Source organism: Micropterus salmoides, unplaced genomic scaffold (assembly GCF_014851395.1).
Source record: "Micropterus salmoides isolate LMB-PRFRI ecotype aquatic unplaced genomic scaffold, ASM1485139v1 Ms_hic_scaffold_16, whole genome shotgun sequence".
NCBI lineage: Eukaryota > Metazoa > Chordata > Actinopteri > Centrarchiformes > Centrarchidae > Micropterus > Micropterus salmoides.
This window is the reverse complement of record NW_024040707.1, coordinates 1454530-1478932: the sequence shown is the minus strand read 5'-3', so window position 1 is coordinate 1478932 and position 24403 is coordinate 1454530. Positions and strand designations below refer to the sequence as shown.

The following is a 24403-nucleotide window of genomic DNA, read 5'->3' as shown; positions in this document are numbered from 1 at the left end:
TAAAACGAATCCCTATATATCCCTACATGAAAATCAATCTTGAACTGTCTTGTCTTACTTTTACAGCTAATACAACTCCCATGATGCTTTGCATACATGCGAGGAATAATGCTGTGTTCCTTTTACCTTGGAAGTACTGGTGTAATGAATTTGACGTATCATCATCAACAGACACACATTAGTTAAATAAGCAAGGATATTGTGAGCGTTGTAAGATTTTAGTTTAGTGAAGCCGCTCCTATTTTGGACCTGGAAAAAAAGGTTGTCACTGTATAATTCACACCCTGATTCTCTGGTAAAGATTTTCATTATAAGGCGCCCGGTGACCAGAACTATCTCTTTCTTTGATCTCCATCACGTCTTTTCACTGTTTCAGGTTATCTGGATTTCACCATCTTCACACTTGTGTTGTAGTCTTGTAACTTTGGGAATAAATAGCTTTGTTAACATCTTAACTTTGATTGGATGTAAAATACATTTCTTCAAATGCAACCAATCACCCTATTTAAAAATATGTTGTTCCTGTTAATGACTGTCATTGTGTCAACGCGGGGAACTGGTCTTGGTCTTGTCTCGGTTTTGGCGGTCTTGACTACAACACACTGTGTGCGTGTTACTGATGCTGTCGGTCTTATTGTGTAGGGAGGTAAAGTGAATTGACCTTGAGTATCAGAACTGAATATTAACGTTTCTTCCTTTTCAGTTCATTGGAACTTTCCAGTGTTTCTGTTTCACTTGTTGTCGGTCTGGTTGTGGGTGGAAGCAGCTGAGTGAGCCAACTGCTTTTGTTATGTGTCATTATGTTTGTGTGTATTCACTGTTTACTAGTTATGTCTTTGTATTATGCGTTTGTGTTCTTGGACCCCCTTGAAAATGAGATGCTGCATCTCGAGGGGCTGTTCATAATAAATTGAAATTGATAACAACGGACAAACAAACTGACAGTGAACAAAGACAACGCAGCACAAAAACAATCTCACACACGTTCAGATGTTACTGGTCGATTCTGGACCTCATGGTTTACATCAGACACGCCACTCAAAGAATCCTCAGTACAACCCACTAATCACGTCAACTCGTCACACGCCTGGTCAAGACCCGTTGGCTTCAGTTTGTAACGCGCTTGGGAAACCCTGTAGCGTCACACTGAAGGTAGGTAAATGATTTTTAACAGAAAAGTCAGAGTAAGGAGGTTGTTCGTTTCCCAAGTACTTTTATTTTGACAGTGTCACCAGAAGTTGCATATTTATTGCTGCTATCTTGACCACGGAGCTCTAAACGTAGAAAAATTACACTAAAGCCCTGGATACACTTGCTTTTAACTACGCGTTCGCGTACGCAAGATGGCTGCCAGGTGTATCCTGCGTTCTGGTTGTGCAAGTCTCCAGAAATTAACGCTACGCGTCCGCGAGATGCAGTTCAGCACATGAACCGGCAGGTCAGCGGCGACCTCCTGTTCCTCACACCACCCAAACCCTGCAGTTGGTTTGCCAACCGCCATTAAACCCAAGAGAAGAAGAAGAAGACAGCAGCAGACTTAAAAAAGGAGATTTATGGCGGGATGTTTACAGTAAAACTCCTGGAGCCAGTCTGCAATTATGATCGTTATGATGTCTCATTAAAATCACAACCTGCTCGAGTGCCGCCGCGTTTGGTTCGTTTACGATGTTCAAATTCGGTGGTTGTCGGAGGAAGATGATCCTAATGGATTCAGGTTTAATCCTCCAGGTACACACAAAGTACGCAGGCAAGTATGTGAACAAAGCAGTTTGTGTCACCGACGCCGTTCTACGCCTACGCATTGATAAAAAGCGAGGCTTAAAGGGTTCATGTGTTACTCACTGGGGAAAGCCTGTAATGCCAAAGCTGGCGGTTATCCCGGCCTTCCTGCTAGAAGCCAATCGCCTGCTTTTCACAGCCAAGCCAGTAAACAAACTAAGCCAAGTTTGGCTCAGCTTCTCTAACAAACTGCAGCAGCTGCAGTCAGGAGGTTTGGTGCGAGGGAGGAAGCAGCTCCGACGTGGCGAAGCGTTTCCTTCAACACGGCGTGAATCTGAAAGAACGCTTCACCGTAGCGGTTTCTCAATCTTTTCAATCAATTCTTTTCTGTTCTTGTGTTCTTGTGAAACGTCATAAGTCGCAGCCAAGGTACTGTTCCAATTCAAAAGTCCGCATGTAGCCAAGTACAGTCAAATACCCGGATGTGTTCTCGCTCCACTCGTTTTACCGAGCCTGCATCGGTGGTGACTTGTGTGGACTTCGGAAAGCCGGATATCCCAGGATGCATTTCGCTGCCAAAAAGACTAAACTACAAATATGTGGTTGATTTCTCAAGACAGAGCTGATTTAAAAAATTGCTACGATGTTTTCGGAGATGTGAGGTCCCGCCCGCTAACGGGTCCGGCCGTCATCAAGTCTACTGCTGTTCCAATTGCTGAATGACTGCGTGCTCCTGTTCCTGGGAGTTTGTACTCCCGAGCCGAACTTGCCAAGTCCGAGCTTTAAAGTACAGAAGTCTGAACTTGGCGAACTCGGTATTGCGAAACAGCCCGTGTTCAACGTGTCGCGCTCTCCCAGATCCAGCTGACGCTAACAGCAGCAACGGCTCAGGTCCAAAACACAGGTGAGCCGACGTTCACCTGTTATACTGAAGGGAAACCGACGATGGCTACAGGTGAGACCCAGAGACGCCGCTCTAGGACAGAGACTCCTCTCACTTTAGAGACAGGAAGGAGAGGAGGAAGGTCACCGAGCGCTGACAAGATCCGAGGTGAAGGAACCAGAACCGGATTCCATTCATAGTTTTCAGTCACGTGACATGCGCGGTGACCTGGAGGGCAAAACAACGGACCAACACCACGACTCCCCCGTCGAGTCGCCGCAAAGGCAGTCAAATTTTATTTGGATCACCTTTCACCTTAAGAAAAATAAAGATATGACCACAAACTGCAAGTGTCGGGGCATCTCTGATCCGTATAACGTTACAGCTGCCGCCACTCGATGTTTACTTTTACCTTCTGGGGAATCCCTCACCTGACACAGCTCAGGCTCGTCTCCTCGATTAGTAAATCTGAAAGCACAACAACCGTCCAGAATTTTGACAACGTAAAAAGTAACAAACTCAAAGTAACAGTGTGTCACTTGCTTATTGGTTGGCAGGCAGCAGAAATTAACGTCTTTTTGCCCTCCAAGGGAGCGTTTTCCTTGGAGTGTGATGTCACGTGAAAACTATGAATCAGTACGCAGCTGGACTGACTGGTGTTACTGGTCACTGCCGCTCTCTACGGCTCCTACCTGTGTCCTACTTAAAGAACGTGCGTCCATCCTATTAAACTTCCCGTTTCCTGATTCATGTTCAGCTTCATCCACAGACGCCGATTCATCTTTTTCCGCTGATTTGTTTTCCGTAACGTTTCAGAGACGCGAGGCCAAGCGGGTCACTTTATGTTGAAAAGTGGTGGGGACATTTGAGGGTTGAGATTAATGGTGTGACCGAACACTTGGTCCACGACACATGATAATGCCCAATATTGGAGTCACGAGAACAAGACAACAAGATTCTCCAATGCTTTTTAGAAGAAATACTCATTGAAGAAAGAGGCTGTTTGAATGTGGCTCCTCCCCCAGAAGATTGTGAGCATTAAACTCTTAATTTCCTGCATTCTAGAGACATTTTCTGCACCAACTTATGGTGGAAATGTCTTTGTTTATATGAAAGGGAAACAAAATTCATGTGGCCGGTGGCAACTCAGGATAGGCTATAAAAATCAGATATAACGCTGTTTTCTTCTATATTTACATTGTATTTCATGTTTTCCTATTGTAACCTCTCTCATAGAACTTATATGTCTTGCAGGCTAATTTTCAGAAAACTTTTAGCAAGTGCTTTCAAAAAGTGTAAATGACACCTGTGCACGGGGCCGAATCGTCGCTCAGATGTGATGACGCAGGCTCGACCAGCGTTTCCTTTCTCCTCTCAGGCTGATTGATTATTTATGACAATCAGAAACCTGTGGAGACAGTTATTGATTATTGTTTGGGCTGACTGGCTGATTATTGACACACGCTGCATTTTTAATGGCCGCTCAAACTAACAGGATTATTCAGGCTGTTTTCTCACAGCAGCAATCCGCACACGCTCTGTGAGACAAACGACGACTGTCGAACCCAATGACCTCTGACCTCAGCGGCAGATTGAAGACCTGATTGGTCGATGCAGCTCTGTGTCTGGAGATATTTACTCATCTACTGTGGAGATCTCTTTAAAACAATAAAACATGTTTACTCCAAAAAGAACCAACGATAATAAATAATTTAGAACAACAACAACTAATTCAATAAATCACCATTAGTCACAGTAATGGTTCGCCGAGTGTGTGTGTGTACAGATGTGAACATAATGGGAGAGGTCATGGGAAAACATCAACAGGCTAATTTAAAGCAGATGGTGTGTGTGTGTGTGTGTGTCGTCTATTTATACCAGTAGCCTCAGTCATTAAACTGACTTCAGTTCAGTCAGTAATTTCTCCTGTTGTCAGTGATTCTTGACTGACCGCACTACATTACCCACAATCCTTCCTGTCCTTTAAATGGAGCTGCTAGAGTTCAGTGTTTTGTTTAAGTAGACTGTATGAAAGAAGCGGACGTAGCCAGAGATGTTTTAAGAGCAGACACGCCACTTAAAGAACCCTCAATATAACTCTATACGGAAAGATGGCGGCAATCCTGCCCCTCCCACTGGAAAAGCAGCCAATCGTCTGCTTTTAAACAGGCGAGCCGGGAAACATATCTGACCTGAAGCTTCCCGCTTGGTCGAGGTAAGGTAAGGGGCTTTGCTGAAATTAGCCAAAAAGACATCGGTGCACGACACTAGCTGGCACCAACAACCTGCTGGTAACTACTTATTTTAATGCTTATTATATCCCATTAAGATTACGCCTGTTCGAATGTAAACAGGGATATGACTTCATATACAGCCCAGTGTTTCCGAGCCCAGTGCGGCCCGCCACGGTTTCATAATGAAGAAAAACATTCTTAAAACTTCTCATTATAACATAAAAGGTCTCTAACGTTGACCTAAAATCAAAAGCGCCATGTGACTTTGTGCCCTTAATCAGTCGGAGCATCAACAGAAACCTTCCTGCATCAGTGTAACATGCAAACCCCTCCCCCTCCACACAAAAAGACACACAGGTATGTTCCTCCATCCCCGTGGGGACATCTCATTGACATAATTCATTGCCGCTACCCTAACCTTAACCATCACAACTACATTCCTCACCTGTACCCTTAAACCGCCCATCAAAATGGCGTCCACAGAAAGTGTTTTTGTGCCAGCGACAGGCTCAGACTGTTCCACCAGCTGTCTGACAACATCATCCCTACGAGGGACTCCTGGTGACCCCCTTTGTTTTATAAAGAGGAAACTGAAGTCTCGCTCTGAAATGTTGTGAGAGTCGAGTTGTTGCCTCTCACAGTCACTTAAACTTCAGGGATATCAATCTGTCTGGTTAGGAAGCAGAAGCGATTGTCACCTGTCACCTGTTTTTGTGTAATTGACCCATCGTTAAGCCCCGCCCCCCTTAGTTACTGTTGCTAAGACTGACAAACTGTTGGCGCTGCCACTGCCTTTTACTGCACTCCCCAGCGATCTGAGAAAGAAGCAGACAGTTCTGCAGTTGCATTATACATTTGAAGGTTTTATTCAGGCTCTCAGACTGACTCAAACTGGCTCAAACTGACTCAAACTGGCTCAGACTGACTCAGACTGGCTCAGACTGGCTCAGACTGGCTCAAACTGTCTCAGACTGGCTCAGACTGACTCAGACTGGCTCAAACTGGCTCAAACTGACTCAAACTGACTCAGAATGGCTCAAACTGACTCAGACTGGCTCAGACTGACTCAAACTGGCTCAGAATGGCTCAAACTGGCTCAGACTGACTCAGACTGGTTCCTCCTGGTGCACTCAGACTGACTCAGAATGGCTCAAACTGGCTCAGACTGACTCAAACTGGCTCAGACTGGTTCCTCCTGGTGCACTCAGACTGACTCAAACTGACTCAGACTGGCTCAAACTGGCTCAAACTGCCTCAAACTGACTCAGACTGCCTCAAACTGGCTCAGACTGGTTCCTCCTGGTGCACTCAGACTGACTCAGACTGGCTCAAACTGGCTCAGACTGGTTCCTCCTGGTGCACTCAGACTGACTCAAACTGACTCAGACTGCCTCAAACTGGCTCAGACTGGTTCCTCCTGGTGCACTCAGACTGACTCAGACTGGCTCAAACTGGCTCAGACTGGTTCCTCCTGGTGCACTCAGACTGACTCAGACTGGCTCAAACTGACTCAGACTGGCTCAAACTGGCTCAAACTGCCTCAGACTGCCTCAAACTGGCTCAAACTGGCTCAGACTGGTTCCTCCTGGTGCACTCAGACTGACTCAGACTGGCTCAAACTGGCTCAGACTGGTTCCTCCTGGTGCACTCAGACTGACTCAAACTGACTCAGACTGCCTCAAACTGGCTCAGACTGGTTCCTCCTGGTGCACTCAGACTGACTCAGACTGGCTCAAACTGGCTCAGACTGGTTCCTCCTGGTGCACTCAGACTGACTCAGACTGACTCAGACTGGCTCAAACTGACTCAGACTGACTCAGAATGGCTCAGAATGGCTCAAACGGACATGAAAAAAATTAATCATTAAAGCCTACCGATCACAGAGTACAAGTGAACCACTGCATCCCCCGACGATTTTTAATTTTTTTTAATTCTTTATTTTTACAGGCAAGTCATTAAGAACAAGTTCTTATTTACAATGGCGGCCTGACAAGTGGGGTAACCACTTAGGGAAAAGGAAATAGGGCTGAAATAAATACAGTACATTAGAAATACATACAGTTTTAGCAGTTACATAAAATACAAATTAAAAACAACACAGTAGACAACACAAAATTATGTAGAGAAGCAACTGCAAGTGTCTGTGAACAAAGATGATATAATAGACGATTGAGACAAAAGAAAACGATATTAAGGATCAACAGTGTTCCTGTGCAGCTGGTCGGCCTCTGTTCAATACTACAATTGTTAAAAAGCAGAACAGCAGGACTTTATTACGTTACATTCAGTAGGAAGTTAGCCAGCGTTAGCTAACTAACATTAGGAACAATCCACAGCTGACATTTTTCTGGATTTATTTCAGGTTTTGGAAAGAGAATAAATCGTACGTCTCCTTTCAGCCTCTCTGGGTAGCTGCTGTAACTATTACAGATGCTCCAGGAACAGCGTTTGACCAGATCTTAGGAAAATACAGCCAGAAAAAGCTAGAAAATGACTGGAGGCAACAGCAAGACACCCCCACAAAGGGAACGGTTCTGCAGGTGGTGTCCACAGATAGTTGGTCTATCCTCGTCCTTCCTGACTGATTGTTCTCTAGTTTTGTGTTCTGCTAAAGTCCTTGTCACTACTGGTAGCATGAGGCAGTACCTGTAGCCCATTCAGGTTGCACAGGTGGTCCAGCTCCTCCAGGATGGCACATCAAGGTTTGCGGTGTCTCCCAGCACAGTATCAGAGCCTGAAGGAGATACCAGGAGACAGGCCATTACACAACGAGAGGAGACCAGGACCATAGAAAGGCGTCGACCCAGCAGCAGCACCGGTATCTGCTCCTGGAGAGGGAACAGAAGGAGCGCTACCAGAGCACTACAAAATGACCTCCAACAGGCTGCTGGTGTGCATGTTTCTGATCAAACTGTCAGAAAGAGACTCCATGAGGGAGGCACGAAGGTCCGAAGTCCTCTAGTGGGATCTGTAGTCAGAGCCCAGCACCGTGAGGCTGCCAGAACTGGCAGGTCCACCATTGGCGCCCCATTGTCTTCACAGATGAGAGCAGGTTCACACTGAGCACATGTGACATCACCCAGCAGACCGGTTTGGCGTTTGATCAGCGATGATCTGAGGAGGCATTTCCTTGGAGGGTCACATAGACTCCACATGCTGGGAACTATACCCTGACTGCTGTTAGGTACTGGGATGAGCCAGTGTCAGACCTTATGCTGTTGCAGGGGGCCCTGAGTTCCTCCTGGTCCTCCTGGTGCAGTGGGTCCCTGTGGGCCCTGGGCTCCTCCTGGTGCAGTGGGCCCTGTGGGCCCTGGGTTCCTCCTGGTCCTCCTGGTGCAGTGGGCCCTGTGGGCCCTGGGTTCCTCCTGGTGCAGTGGGCCCTGAGTTCCTCCTGGTCCTCCTGGTGCAGTGGGCCCCTGGGCTCCTCCTGGTGCAGTGGGCCCTGAGTTCCTCCTGGTCCTCCTGGTGCAGTGGGCCCTGTGGGCCCTGGGCTCCTCCTGGTGCAGTGGGCCCTGAGTTCCTCCTGGTCCTCCTGGTGCAGTGGGCCCTGAGTTCCTCCTGGTCCTCCTGGTGCAGTGGGCCCTGTGGGCCCTGGGTTCCTCCTGGTCCTCCTGGTGCAGTGGGCCCTGTGGGCCCTGGGTTCCTCCTGGTCCTCCTGGTGCAGTGGGCCCTGTGGGCCCTGGGTTCCTCCTGGTCCTCCTGGTGCAGTGGGCCCTGTGGGCCCTGAGTTCCTCCTGGTCCTCCTGGTGCAGTGGGCCCTGTGGGCCCTGGGTTCCTCCTGGTCCTCCTGGTGCAGTGGGCCCTGTGGGCCCTGGGTTCCTCCTGGTGCAGTGGGCCCTGAGTTCCTCCTGGTCCTCCTGGTGCAGTGGGCCCCTGGGCTCCTCCTGGTGCAGTGGGCCCTGAGTTCCTCCTGGTCCTCCTGGTGCAGTGGGCCCTGTGGGCCCTGGGCTCCTCCTGGTGCAGTGGGCCCTGAGTTCCTCCTGGTCCTCCTGGTGCAGTGGGCCCTGAGTTCCTCCTGGTCCTCCTGGTGCAGTGGGCCCTGTGGGCCCTGGGTTCCTCCTGGTCCTCCTGGTGCAGTGGGCCCTGTGGGCCCTGGGTTCCTCCTGGTCCTCCTGGTGCAGTGGGCCCTGTTACCTCATTTTGTTCTCAACAAATTATACCGTGTACAGTAAAGATTTTGAACTTTAATCTATTTCTGTCGGAGCCATTTATGTTTTGTTTTTTGTTTGGGTGCAGAACACAAGTGGGTCCAGAAGGAGGCACTTTTTTCTGCTTTGCATCAAAAGCAGACTAAAGCAGGAACCTTTGCACAAGTGACAGGTGATGCTGGATGGAGGGAAGGATGTTCTAGGGGGCCACTCGGTGGTTCTTATGGTACCAGTCCTTTAGGTGCTTCAGGACTTCGGGGAGATTTGGGAGCAACAGCTTCATTAAAATCCAACACCAGCAGAGAAGCATCATCACTTGTAGTTTGTCCTTCGTCTGCGCATTATCCAGAGAATCTAAAGGACGTTCTAGTGGTTCTTTAGTTGAGGCTCTGGAAGGTTTGATATTGTAGAGCTTCTGTGTTGTACGAGTAAAACTAACTAGTTTAAGTTCATGGTTATCTCTCGCCTCGACTACTACAACGCCCTGCTAGCGACTCTTCAAGCTTGTGCAGTGAAACCCCTACAGATGGTCCAGAACACGACACTGCATCTGGTTGTCGATCAACCCAAAAGGACTCATGCCTCCAGAATCAAATCCAAGTCCCTAATGCTGCATTCAGAGAGACTACTGGGTCTGCACCATAAACTCCACAATCCAAGTTTACGTTCCTTCTGGGCCACTGCGCTCCTCCAGAGAACGCTGCCTGGCTCTGATAGCTCTTCCTGGTATCTACTGTTCCTCATAGATCTCTGACTTTACTGATGCTTGTGTGTTGTTCCTCAAATGTAAATCACCTTGGATTAAAGTACAGAGTAAATGTAAATGTCTAGATGTGCTTTACTGTGTTCTAGTGTTCATCAGGGGTCACAGTGGTGGTAGAGGTCAGGAGGTTCTAGAAGTTCTGTAAATGGCTCAAGTTATCGTTTAGAGGAGTTGAATCATCGTTCATGAGGTTCTAGAGGTCATTTAAGAGGTTCTGATGGCCGCTCATCGTTCTGGGAGTTCTAGCTGTCACTGGTTATTTGGATCTGATAAGAGGTTCTAGTGGGGGGTCTGTGTCTCCAGATGTGATTGATTTGATCTGGACTTGGTTCAGATGAGGTCCAGACAGACAGACTGAAGCAGCAGCAGCGACACAGACACACAGAAAACACAGTGATCAGTGACACCACCTCCATCCTGCTGCTCATCCTCAGCATCCAATCAGCTGCAGCTTTAAATCAATGGATTAGGAGTCAATCGATACGATCACGCACACGCACGCACACACACGCACGGTCTGGCTTTAATTAGACCTCCTGACTGAATCCTGTCCGTTTCAATCCGGACTGATGTTTGTGGATAACATGAAACACACAGACATTTATTGATCAGCGTCTGATCATTAAGAGAACATCAGTCAGCAGATGTGTCACGTGCAGCACAAACACTGACATGTTGTCTGAATAAAGAGACTCACACATCTGGCAGGCGCAGCATCATGCAGCCATACTAGCCTACATTCACTGCGGCGAGATGTCGGTCAGTGTGTGCGCGTGCACGGCAGCCTGTATGAGCGCGCGTATGTCATTCCCAAACCCCCCCCATCATCAGGATTATTATTATTTTCCGACATTAAAACACAAGATAACAAATCGCGGCGGTGCGATGAGGCTGCAGCTGTGTGCGCGTGCTCGTGCAGCGGTTACCAGCAGGTAAATGTACGCGCACGGTGCAGATGTACGTGTGTATGTGAGAGTACGTGCACACTCACCCCTGCTGCTCAGGCTGCTTCTGTCCATGTACATCGCGCAGCAAAACACAAATCCGGTCATTAAAGAGAATGTTGGTGCGGAGAGAGAGCGGCTCTCCCGGTCCACAGCACGGAGAAGAAACCGGGTCAGCTACACACGCGCGCACGCACACGGACCGGACCGGCTCGGCTCGGGTCCACAGACACACCGACGCTCCGGACCGGCTGATACACCGACAGCAGACCGACAGGCTGCTGCTGCAGGACGGATAAGTAGGTTAGATCCGCTCGGTTTGATTCAGAGGGCTGCCCGGTGTATGAGCGGCGGGCGGCGGCAGAGAGGGGGAGGAGAGATGGAGGAGAGAGAGAGAGAGAGAGATGGAGGGGGGGAGAGAGAGAGAGAGAGAGAGAGAGAGAGAGAGAGAGAGAGAGAGAGAGAGAGAGAGAGAGAGAGAGAGAGAGAGAGAGATGGAGGGAGAGGGAGGGGGGGAGAGAGAGATGGAGGAGGGGGAGAGAGAGGAGGGGGGGGGGGGGGGGTTGGTGTATCTCCCTCTCCCCTCCATTTTGGTTTCCTTGACAACAGATTAAGAAGACAGCAGTGACAGTTAAAGATCAGAGAAGAAGTCGGATCACATGATCACATGCTCTCAGGTAAGGTGTTACACCTGATCGTTCCAGGAAGATTCCTGGAAAGAACTCTGGAAGTTAAGGTCAAACTGGAGGCTCTGATGTTGACGTGTCGTTGACGTGTCGTTGACGTGTCGTTGACGTGTCTAAACGCTCATTATATATTCACACAGGTACAAACAGAAACTTAAATATATATAAACCTGCATTAAAAACAACACAGAAAAAGAAACAAACAACTTCCAGGTTTCTGTCTCACAAAGAAACCACAGAAGAAGTCAGCAGCTGATTATCAGAATAGGTGCGTTTGACTTAACATGATGCATGCTGGTTAGAACCGTGTCCGACTTTCGCCGGCGCTGCAAAACGTCACCGTGTCCCTTGCGGGAGGAAGGCGGCTGCACAAAGTTGGAACACACTTGACATCAGTCGTTGATCTCAGCTCACGCAGGTAGAATGCGTCTGACTTGACGGCGCCGTTTGTATCCCCGCCCCTGCTGTCACCTGCAGCTCAGGTTAGACCATCATGTCGGCGAAAGTCAGAGAGACAGACAGAGAGACAGACAGACGAGCAGAGAGACAGACAGAGAGACAGACGGGTGAGCAGAGAGACAGACAGAGAGACAGACGGGTGAGCAGAGAGACAGACAGAGAGACAGACGGGTGAGCAGAGAGACAGACAGTTGAGCAGAGAGACAGACAGAGAGACAGACAGGTGAGCAGAGAGACAGACAGAGAGACAGACAGGTGGGCAGAGAGACAGACGGGTGGGCAGAGAGACAGACGGGTGGGCAGAGAGACAGACAGAGACAGACGGGTGAGCAGAGAGACAGACGGGTGGGCAGAGAGACAGACGGGTGGGCAGAGAGACAGACAGAGAGAGACAGGTGAGCAGAGAGACAGACAGAGAGACAGACAGGTGGGCAGAGAGACAGACAGGTGGGCAGAGAGACGGGCAGAGAGACAGACAGGTGGGCAGAGAGACAGACAGAGAGACAGACAGGTGGGCAGAGAGACAGACAGAGAGACAGACAGGTGAGCTGCTACATCATGGTTTTATTAAAGTCTCAGTTTAACAGTTTCAGTCCGCACGGAGACAAAAAGACGAGACTGACTGCGTCCAACCGTCACATGACCAGGACTCAGAACACCTGAGATAAGCCCCGCCCCCTTCTACTCTCAAACAAAAACATTTAATCTCCCCGCTCTGCTAAATGGACACATTTGCCTCCATTTGCCCCCAAGAGCGCCGGCCATCTGCTGCACGCTCACTCACGTGTGGCGTGTGATTGGCCGACGGTGTGTTATGACACCAACTGCTGAGCTTTAACACGCGCTCATCTGTCGTCTCCGTGAGTTCACTTCCTGTTGAAAGATGAAACTCTGAATTTGACGATTTTTTCACCATAAATCAGCTTCGTCCTGCAGAACACGCCGTTAAAAATAAAATACATGTGAATAATGATTCTCCTAAATGAAATGTGCTCTGCTCCCTGCAGCAAAACAAGCGCTCCTGATCAGAAGAAAGTAAACTGTTCTCACAAAAACAAACACACCCTCGTTATGGAGCTGCTGATCCTTTACAGCACACACACAGACAGGGTGATCAAAACAAACACCCCCCCAGGTTTGCAATGTCTAAGCTTAAATCAAACACACCCACACATCAGTCAGTGTTACATAAAACAAACACACCCCAGTTACTGAAAAAGGATGTGGAGGAGAGTCACGACTGTAGTACAACGAATCAAACACACCCTTGGGTTACTGAACTGTCAGTGCTGACAGACTTAAACTCCACCCAGCTCTCTCTCTGAGGCTGAGAAACAAACACACTGAAACACTTCCGGACAAATGAGTGAAGGAAAAACAAACGCACCCTGTTGTCATCTGGCAGGGGAGGAGATAAAACTACTGGCCGACCTCTGACCTCACAGCTCCCCTCCCCCTGGAGCAACAGAGAGCGACCTACTGACCCACAGAGAGACACGCTCGCCACCCCCCCCCCCCCCAGGACATATGAGTGGAGAGAGTAATGTGTGTGGGCGGGCGGGTATTACTGATGTTGTGGAGACATAAATCTGTTTACACATTGTGGGGACAAAGTACTCGACCCCAAGTCAAGGTAAAAAAAGAGGATATGAAGTGGGGGGGGGGCTTTCTTGGACAGCTGATAGCGTGTAGGCAGACAGGAAGTGTGGGGGGGGGGGCGGTATGTAATAATAAAGGTCCCAGCTGGAATCAAACCAGCGACACTGTGAATATGTGTTTTCCACTCTGAGCTGACAGGAAGTCGACATGTAGAGAAAATTATTTAAACAATCCCAGTTTCAGACAGTAGAAACACTAAAATACACAATATAAAAATCTAGAAACAATAAAGAAACCCCAGAAAAAAATAGAAGCTCTAGAACCAAAAAGTCAACAATAGACACAACAGTAAAAACTCCAGAAATAACAATAGACGCTCTAATCCACAGAAGAAACTCTATTAACTACAGTAGAAACTCCAGAAACAATAGAGTCTCTAGAAACAACAGAAACCATAGGAAAAACTGTAAAAACAATAGAAACTTCAGAAACATTAGAGTCTCTAGAAAAACTATAGAAGCTCAAGAACCAAAAGAAAGTCAACAGACACAACAGTAAAAACTCCAGAAACAGTAGAGTGTCTAGAAAAACTATAGAAGCTCAAGAACCAAAAGAAAGTCAACAGACACAACAGTAAAAACTCCAGAAATAACAACAGACGCTCTAATCCACAGAAGAAACTCAATTAACCACAATAGAAACTCCAGAAACATTAGAGTCTCTAGAAACAACAGAAACCATAGGAAAAACTGTAAAAACAATAGAAGCTCAAGAAACAACACAGAAAAAACAGAAGAAAATCAAAGACCCACAGTAGAAACTCAAGAAATAATAGAAGCTCTAGAAACAGAAACAGTAAACAGCAGAAGCAGGGTGCAAAGTACGGGGCAGCTCAGCTCCTCCTAATAAGACATCAGCTCCCCTAAAAGCATGATTATTGATATTTTGGGGGGGGTCTCTAAAATATTGACAGCATGCCTTGTTGATATTAATCTCTATATTTCTCTATCTTCATGGATCCGTGCGTAAAATCAGGAGCGTCAGACGTCATCCAGCCAGAGGGAACGATCACCGACCTCCTGTCCCTGGGCCGCCCCACTTCCTCTCCGGTACGGACTGTGTCGCTAGTACGGCCGACGCGCTGCGAGCGTTTCGTGATCGTTTCCTCTGGCTGGAAGAATATTTCCCATGATCCAGGCACTACTGCAGCTGCGGTCTCCCCGCAGCGCCACACAACTTTCTAATTCTTCTCTCTCACGGAGAAAAGAAGCGTAACTGTAGCAAAATGGCTCCATATGATAACAACAACAATAATAATAGTTATTTTCAGCCCCAGGCCTACATGCTTGCAGCTATTAATGATTCGGCAGTAATAATAGCAGTCTGCCCCCCCCATCCAGGGAAAAAATGAAAGTGACCTCCCCGAAAGCTACGGTATCGTTCGCACACAAGCTCTAAAAAACAACACAGACAACAGTAAAAACTCCAGAAATAACAATAGACGCTCTTATCCGCAGTAGAAACTCCAGACATAATAAAAACTCTGGAAACAATACAGTCAAATCTCCAGTAACAACAACAGAAACAAAAAAACAGTACAAGCTCTGGAAATAACAGACACAACAGTAAAACTCCAGAAATAACAATAGACACTCTTATCCGCAGTAGAAACTCCAGACATAATAAAAACTCTGGAAACAATACAGTCAAATCTCCAGTAACAACAACAGAAACAAAAAAACAGTACAAGCTCTGGAAATAACAGACACAACAGTAAAACTCCAGAAATAACAATAGACGCTCTTATCCGCAGTAGAAACTCCAGACATAATAAAAACTCTGGAAACAATACAGTCAAATCTCCAGTAACAACAACAGAAACAAAAAAACAGTACAAGCTCTGGAAATAACAGACACAACAGTAAAACTCCAGAAATAACAATAGACGCTCTTATCCGCAGTAGAAACTCCAGACATAATAAAAACTCTGGAAACAATACAGTCAAATCTCCAGTAACAACAACAGAAACAAAAAAACAGTACAAGCTCTGGAAATAACAGACACAACAGTAAAACTCCAGAAATAACAATAGACGCTCTTATCCGCAGTAGAAACTCCAGAAACAACACAAACAAAACTAATCGCCCCTCGGGGACAAATAAAGGTCTTGAATTGAATTGAGAAACAACAGTAAAAACAGTAGAAGCTCTAGAATCCACAGTAGAAACTCCAGTAACAGTAGAAACAGTAGAAGCTCTAGAATCCACAGTACAAACTCCAGTAACAGTAGAAACTGTAGAAACAGTAAAAGCTCTAGAAACAACAACAGGAAAAACAGTAGAAGCTCTAGAATCCACAATAGAAACTCCAGTAACAGTAGAAACAGTAGAAGCTCTAGAAACAACAACAAGAAAAACAGTAAAACAGTCAAATCTAGAAACAGCAGAAGCTCTAGAATCAACAGTAGAAACTCCAGTAACAGTAGAAACTGTAGAAATAGTAGAAGCTCTAGAAGAATCAATAGAAGCTCTGACCCACAGTAGAAGCTCTAGAAGAATCAATAGAAGCTCTGGATCCACAGTAGAAGCTCTAGAAGAATCAATAGAAGCTCTGACCCACAGTAGAAACAGGAGTAGAGTAGCTTCTACTGTCAGCAGTGGTGCAGAATGTGTCGGCGTCTCTGAGGTTTGTTCCTGTTCAGTCAGTCGTCTGTTTTTAACCCTCAGCTCTTCATCCATATCTGCTCATATCTGCCTCTACATATCCTCCTGCTGCACGGCATGCTGGGAGGACATGGCGAGGGGGGGGGGCTTCTGCTGAACACTGAGACCACTTCACCGACTTCACTAACCAAACATGTCTGAAACCACATGAGTTCATTTCAGAAAGATTAGATTCACACCTGACGCTCTTTAATAACAGCTTCTGTGCTCTAATAAGATTATTAAAGGCCATGTTCCACATTCAGCTCACCCAGTCCCCCACTCCTGGACCAGGTCTTCATGAAACTATGAGTAAACCGCGTATCCGTTCGTCCAACAAAGAAACAGTTTACATGCGAGACGTGGAAATGAAAGCGTTACAGACTGACTCAGTCCAGCTGACAACGATCAGCTTCTTTTCCATCGATCCGTCTCGGGACAGTGACTGTGATCGTGTCAGGCCTCAGTCTGAACTCTCTGCACACGACCGGTACGACTCAACGTTTATATCGTCCAATAGCACAATCAGCCTCAGATGGCTTTATGCTCGAGTTCGACTCCTGTCCTTCTGGTACCTCTAGCTTCCAGGCTCCGAGGCAAAGAGAAGCTTTAACTCCCAACATGCGGCGGCTGTGCCACTGGGGGAGATCAGCGGGGTTTGGACGTGATGATACACTTTGCTCACGAGACGTGATGAAGCACAATATCGGTGTCACGAGAACAAGACGAGAAGCTCTTTAAATGCTATTTTGAATAAATATTCAATGCTGAAATAAATGAGGGGGGGGGGGGGTGGAAATGTTTTTATTTATATAAAGGCAAAAACAAAATTCAGCTGCCAGTTGACAATTTAGAATATAAAAAATATAACAATTAAATGCAGGAATCAGCAGCTTGTTTGTTTAGCTTTGGTTACGTTTGTTGGACAATGCACTTTTGTTTTTGAACTCATGAGCGAGCAGAATCGGACACAGAACATGCTGGGAACTCCTGCAACGTCACAATAATGTTTTTATCAGCTACAGGTTGAACTAATCCGTGCTCGTTATATGATAAGGTTACATCGACTGCATTTAGCCGACACAATACATTTGCGTTAGCTCGCCTGCTGGCTATCTTTCACCGGAGGCTCAGCAATGTGAGCACAGCTAAATGTATTGGATGATAATCAAACGATTAGTGAGCTGGACTGATTATAATAAATGAGGTTGTTGCCACACTTTATAGCAGTTAGACTGCAGTAAGCAACAACACGACCTCACATAGAAACGACAGAACAGTTTGATAGTTGATGTCTCCAAAACGACATTTATGACCTTTTTCTGTTCCCCGTAGCAACACAGGGAGGTTGAGAGGAGATGAACTTTATTGTCTCCAGAGAGAAATCATACACAGACAAAAACTACACCTCAGCCCGATGGTACCGGCGAAGCAAGTTCAGCAGAAAATGCAAAAGATAAGAAATAACAGTAGACCATACATGTATAAAAATCAAATGTTACAATAAGTAAGATAACATATAAGTGAAGCTTTCCGTAAAAAAATTATACTAAGTAGGTAAAAATATCAAAGACCTGCAGTTATCCAAGACAGAGCACATCGGCTTTGGCTTAACTGGTAACCCCCCCCACCCCCCTTTAACAATAACAAAGTTAGCATTAGCTAATGCCAGCGCTAACGGTAGCTAGTGCTACAAAAACCCGCTAAGGCTACATGAAACGCTATAAAATGCACAAAAAACACCAAAATTATTTATAACACTAATAATACACAAAAAAACAAAAACTGATGTCGCCTTTCTGTTTCACACGGCAACTGAACTCCGGTCTCCCAGGCGAAGGTCGCCAGTAAAACAGTCAAATCTAGAAACAGCAGAATCTCTAGAATCAACAGTAGAACAACTCAACAATAGAAGCTCTGACCCACAGTAGAAGCTCTAGTTCGCACACTGAGTAGAAGCTCTAAAAAACAACACAGACACAACAGTAAAAACTCCAGAAATAACAATAGACGCTGTAATCTGCAGTAGAAACTCCAGACACAATAAAAACTCTGGAAACAATACAGACACGAGAGTAAAATCTCCAGTAACAACAACAGAAACAAAAAAACAGTACAAGCTCTGGAAATAACAGACAACAGTAAAACTCCAGAAATAACAATAGATGCTGTAATCTGCAGTAGAAACTCTAGAAACAACACAAACAAAACTAATCGCCCCTCTGGGACAAATAAAGGTCTTGAATTGAACTGAATTGAGAAACAACACTAAAAAATGTAAAACAGTCAAATCTAGAAACGGCAGAAGCTCTAGAATCCACAGTAGAAACAGCAGAAGCTCTAGAATCCACAGTAGAAACAGCAGAAGCTCTAGAATCCACAGTAGAAACAGCAGAAGCTCTAGAATCCACAGTAGAAACTGTAGAAGCTCTAGAATCCACAGTAGAAACAGTAGAAGCTCTAGAATCCACAGTAGAAACTGTAGAAGCTCTAGAATCCACAGTAGAAACTGTAGAAACAGCAGAAGCTCTAGAATCCACAGAAACAGCAGAAGCTCTAGAATCCACAGTAGAAACTGTAGAAACAGTAGAAGCTCTAGAATCCACAGTAGAAACTGTAGAAACAGTAGAAGCTCTAGAATCCACAGTAGAAACTGTAGAAACAGTAGAAGCTCTAGAATCCACAGTAGTAGTTATTCATATCTGAAAATTCACATGCACTTCGTCACACGGCCACAAGAGGTCGCACAGGTAAATCGACCAATGTTGCCGCTTTCTGGGTGACGACGGGCTGTAAGTAAAGTTCCTGTAGTGGGTCGGTCTTCCTCTGTGGTTTTGTTGCAGCACCGTACATTATGTGGGTCGTGTAAGTTGCAGCGACTGAGGCGGTGGAGAAGCTCTGCACCCGACGCTTCGTCAGTCCGATTTAAACAAACGAAGCGAGAATCTTCCAGAGCTTCAGTACATTTAGTTTGAAATTCCCTCTTTGTGTTTCAGACGGCGTTTCCTGCAGAAGAGCAACTTTGGGTTCTGTCCTCCATCACTGCCATAATATAAAAATACATGAACTTTCCCTTTTATTTTTTCCTCCTCACATTTGTGTGTTCGATTAAATGATCGTGTTTCTTAGCTGTGTTCTTGTTATGTGACCATTTCAATCTAATTCTTTCAACTGCAACCCCGTCGGTAAGAAACGACTTTGGAGCGACAGATAAATAAACATACAAACACAATTCAAAGCAGTGAGTCGGCTTCCTGTTCTTCAGTCAGTCTCTGCAGGACGACATCAGAAGCTTTGGGCCCTCCTGCTGATCAGGGAAAGCTAAAGGGGTTTGCTGGTCTCTGAACCCTCCTGAGAGACCGTCTCACCGAGCTCCACGGGATCTTCTACGCCATCAAGAAGGGAACCATATCCACATATCAGAACAGCAAATCTGATCGTTTCTAAATGTGAATCCTCACGTTAACTTGAAAAGGTGCGAATGCCGTAAAAATGCATCACCTAACTCAGTCCTGGAAACCGTAGTCCGGGTCTAAGATCAACCTTGTACGTATATATAGTAACAGTAGTAATTTTGCTACCCGAGCTTTACATGAGAATATTTTTCATATAAAAATAAAATTATCTTTTTCTTCCTAAGACGGTTCTGTGCCCGGCTGCAACTTCACTGTTCTGATTCACTCTTGGCGCTCAGATATTTCTTTCATAGAAGTTGTAAAAAGCCGCCGTCCCCGAGCAGCTCAGCAGCTACAGAGCCAGATGTTTCCACATCCTCACAGGTTCAGTACGTTCAGTTCATCATCAGTCACACAAACACACACAGAAGCCGCGGTTCACTCACCTGTCCTGCAGGTGGAGCTGCTGCTCAGGTGGTAAGAGAACCTCATGGTGCTGAACTGACTGGAGAAGGAGGGAGGAGGAAGAGGAGGAGGAGGAGGAGGGAGGCTGAAGCCCAGCAGGCCGCTGGGAGGTCGGTTCAGCTGCATCCCGACACCCTGAGCAGGTACGTCGAGACACCTGGACGCACGTCTGAGGTTTGTCTGTGTCTGACGTGTCTCAGTCCATCTTCATGTCTCTGTGTTTAAAAAAAAATGAGACACTTAATCTGAAAGTTTCTGCTTGAAATCAAGTCTGACTCAGTCACTTCCTGTTTGCTCCTCAGAGTTGATACCAGGTCGACACAGAAATCCAGCCGTCAGCATCATCTGTCTGCTTCACAGCTTAAAGAAACTTCATGTGTTGGAAGTCGGAGCAGAAGCGTCTCCTTCATCCTCCCCCTCTCTCTCCCATCTCCTCCTCTTCTTCTTCTTCTGTTACTCTTTAATAAGAAATCTGAACAGCCGTCTTGTCTCCATCTCCGGCTCCTCGCCTCCCCTCAGAAGAAACCAGCTCGTGTGATTCAACAGTAAAAACCATCTCCAGATCAGCCGCCGCTGCTGCTCAGCTGCTTTCCCGTCGCTCAAACTGCTCAGAGATCAGATCAGGACGGACACAAAGAGAAGAAAAAATAACTTTGTCCAGATGAAACGTGATCTGAGCCGCCGTCGTCTCCGTTTCCTCCTGAAGAAGTTTTCTCCCAGAATGTGCCGACTCAGCTCCGACTCAGATCTGCCTTCACATGTTGTTGATTTCTCCTCCTGCTGCTGCTGTTGTTGCTTCACTTTCCTTCTTTCATTCCAGCGTCAGTTTGTCCAAACACTCAGTCAGACGGTCGGCCGTCTCTCAGCAGCTTCAGGCTTTTGTGTGAGAATCTGATCTGAGCTGCAGACCGACACCACAACTCCTCCCTCTCCCTCCCTCCACCTCCTCCCTCGGTCTGTTTCTCATTTTCTCTCCTTTTCTTTTTTGTTTTTTGAGGCTGAAATCTGAAGCAAAAGGAAAACTGGTGAAAAATTCCTGCAGTGTTTTTATTTTTCTCCTCTTTTCTTTCCATCAAAGCCACAAAGTCGATCTGAGCTCGGCTGTCCTCCTTTTTATTTTTTAAGAACTTAAAAAAAAAAAAAAAAAGTTTAATCAAGCAGAGATTAAAGTGTCAGGAGTCTCTCTCAGCCAGAAGGGGGCCCCGCCGCTCTGCAGGTCCCACCAGGCCCACGCCGCCCACCTGTACCGGTACGTGACGGCTAAACTGCGTGTGGCGTCCACTTGGGCTGCACGATATTGCAAAAAACTCACACCGCAATATATAAATTGTTCTGAACATCTCACAAAGTGAGTAAATATCTGATTCTATCTTTTCATGTGACGACACTGAAGAAATGACTCTTTGCTCCAGCATAAAGTAGTGAGCGCGCAGCTTGTATAACAGTGTAAAGTAGTGAGCGCGCAGCTTGTATAACAGTGTAAAGTAGTGAGCGCGCAGCTTGTATAACAGTGTAAAGTAGTGAGCGCGCAGCTTGTATAACAGTGTAAAGTAGTGAGCGCGCAGCTTGTATAACAGTGTAAAGTAGTGAGCGCGCAGCTTGTATAACAGTGTAAAGTAGTGAGCGCGCAGCTTGTATAACAGTGTAAAGTAGTGAGCGCGCAGCTTGTATAACAGTGTAAAGTAGTGAGCGCGCAGCTTGTATAACAGCGTAAAGTAGTGAGCGTGCAGCTTGTATAACAGCGTAAAGTAGTCAGCGTGCAGCTTGTATAACAGCGTAAAGTAGTCAGCGCGCAGCTTGTATAACAGCGTAAAGTAGTGAGCGCGCAGCTTGTATAACAGCGTAAAGTAGTGAGCGCGCAGCTTGTATAACAGCGTAAAGTAGTCAGCGTGCAGCTTGTATAACAGCGTAAAGTAGTCAGCGCGCAGCTTGTATAACAGCGTAAAGTAGTCAGCGCGCAGCTTGTATAACAGCGTAAAGTAGTGAGCGCGCAGCTTGTATAACAGCGTAAAGTAGTGAGCGCGCAGCTTGTATAACAGCGTAAAGTAGTCAGCGTGCAGCTTGTATAACAGCGTAAAGTAGTCAGCGTGCAGCTTGTATAACAGCGTAAAGTAGTCAGCGTGCAGCTTGTATAACAGCGTAAAGTAGTCAGCGTGCAGCTTGTATAACAGCGTAAAGTAGTCAGCGTGCAGCTTGTATAACAGCGTAAAGTAGTCAGCGTGCAGCTTGTATAACAGTGTAAAGTAGTGAGCGTGCAGCTTGTAGAACAGCGTAAAGTAGTCAGCGTGCAGCTTGTATAACAGTGTAAAGTAGTGAGCGTGCAGCTTGTAGAACAGTGTAAAGTAGTGAGCGTGCAGTTTGTAGAACAGTGTAAAGTAGCGAGCGCTTGTATAACAGTGTAAAGTAGTGAGCGTGCAGTTTGTAGAACAGTGTAAAGTAGCGAGCGCTTGTAGAACAGCGTAAAGTAGCGAGCGTACAGCTTGTAGAACAGCGTAAAGTAGTGAGCGTACAGCTTGTATAACAGCGTAAAGTAGTGAGCGTGCAGCTTGTGTAACAGTGTAAAGTAGCGAGCGTACAGCTTGTATAACAGCGTAAAGTAGTGAGCGTGCAGCTTGTAGAACAGTGTAAAGTAGTGAGCGTACAGCTTGTATAACAGCGTAAAGTAGTGAGCGTGCAGCTTGTAGAACAGTGTAAAGTAGTGAGCGTGCAGCTTGTATAACAGTGTAAAGTAGTGAGCGTGCAGCTTGTATAACAGCGTAAAGTAGTGAGTACAGCTGAGGATCTGAAACAAAGACTTGTTGGCCTAGGGCGGCACGGTGGACCAGTGGATAGCATTGTGGCCTCACAGCAAGAAGGTCCTGGGTTCAAACCCAAGTTGCTCCGGCCTTTCTGTTTGGAGTTTGCATGTTCTCCACGTGTCTGGGTGCTCCCGTTTCCCCCGCCATCTGAGACATGTTAGGTTCTTCAGCCAGTGCCATTGACCAAAAAACACTGATATACATCTGGAGTTGGTCCCAAACTGCTCCCTCTAGGGATCAATGCAGAGAAAGAATTTCGCTATGTGACAAATAAAGTACCTTTACTGTAAAGAAGATTGGCAAGACCCTGAAACTGAGCTGCAGCACGGTGGCCAAGACCATACAGCGGTTCACCAGGACAGGTTCCACTCAGAACAGGCCTCCCCATGCTGAGTGCACGTGCTCAGCGTCGTATCCAGAGGTTGTCTTTGGGAAATAGACGTCTGAGTGCTGCCAGCATTGCTGCAGAGGTTGAAGTGGTGGGGGGTAAACATGTCAGGGATCAGACCAGACGCCGCACACTGCATCAAACTGGTCTGCATGGCTGTCATCCCAGAAGGAAGCCTCTTCTAAAGATGATGCACAAGAAAGTCTGCAAATAGTTTGCTGAAGACCAGCAGACTGAGGACATGGATTACTGGAACCAGGTCCTGTGGTCTGACGTGACTAAGATAAACTTATTTGGTTCAGACGGTGTCAAGCGTGTGTGGCGGTAACCAGGTGAGGAGCACAAAGACAAGTGAGTCCTGCCTACAGTCCAGCAGGTGGTGGGAGTGTCCTGGTCTAGAGCTGCATGAGTGCTGCCGGCACTGAGGAGCTCCAGTTCATTGAGGGAACCACGGATGCCAACATGTCCTGTGACATACTGAAGCAGAGCAGGATCCCCTCCCTTCAGAGACCGGGCCGCAGGGCAGCGTTCCAACATGATAACGACCCCAAACACACCTATAAGACGACCGCTGCCTCGCTAAAGAAGCTGAGGGTAAAGGTGACGGACTGACCCAGCATGTCTCCAGACCTGAACCCTACTGAGCATCTGTGGGGCTCCTCAAACGGAAGGTGGAGGAGCGCAAGGTCTCTAACATCCACCAGCGCCGTGATGTCGTCATGGAGGAGTGGAAGAGGACTCCAGTGGCGACCTGTGAAGCTCTGCTGAACTCCATGTCCAAGAGGGTTCAGGCAGCGCTGGAAAATAATGGTGGCCCCACAAAATAATGACTCTTTGGGCCCAATACTCACTGTTGTTGCCAGCGGTTTAGACACAGCTGTGTGATGTGTTATTTTGAGGGGACAGCAGATTTACACTGTTACACAAGCTGCACGCTCACTACTTTACACTGTTCTACAAGCTGCACGCTCGCTACTTTACACTGTTCTACAAGCTGCACGCTCGCTACTTTACACTGTTCTACAAGCTGCACGCTCGCTACTTTACACTGTTCTACAAGCTGCACGCTCGCTACTTTACACTGTTCTACAAGCTGCACGCTCGCTACTTTACACTGTTCTACAAGCTGCACGCTCGCTACTTTACACTGTTCTACAAGCTGCACGCTCGCTACTTTACACTGTTCTACAAGCTGCACGCTCGCTACTTTACACTGTTC

General features: G+C 46.8%; 1 protein-coding gene across 2 annotated transcripts in view; it reads right to left on the bottom strand.

Moving 5' to 3' along the window:
* Positions 1–20695, bottom strand: part of fgd1 (FYVE, RhoGEF and PH domain containing 1) — a 35714-nt gene extending 15019 nt beyond the window's left edge. The window contains exon 1 of one of the 2 annotated variants that reach the window (XM_038722632.1): positions 19980–20695. In XM_038722632.1, coding sequence (XP_038578560.1) covers positions 19980–20124 — 145 coding nt within the window. In that variant the 5' untranslated portion in view covers positions 20125–20695. Of the gene's footprint in view, positions 1–10738; positions 11045–19979 lie in introns of those variants that run through there. The other variant, XM_038722633.1, reaches the window with a different exon arrangement.
* Between the last annotated feature and the right edge of the window lie 3708 nt (positions 20696–24403).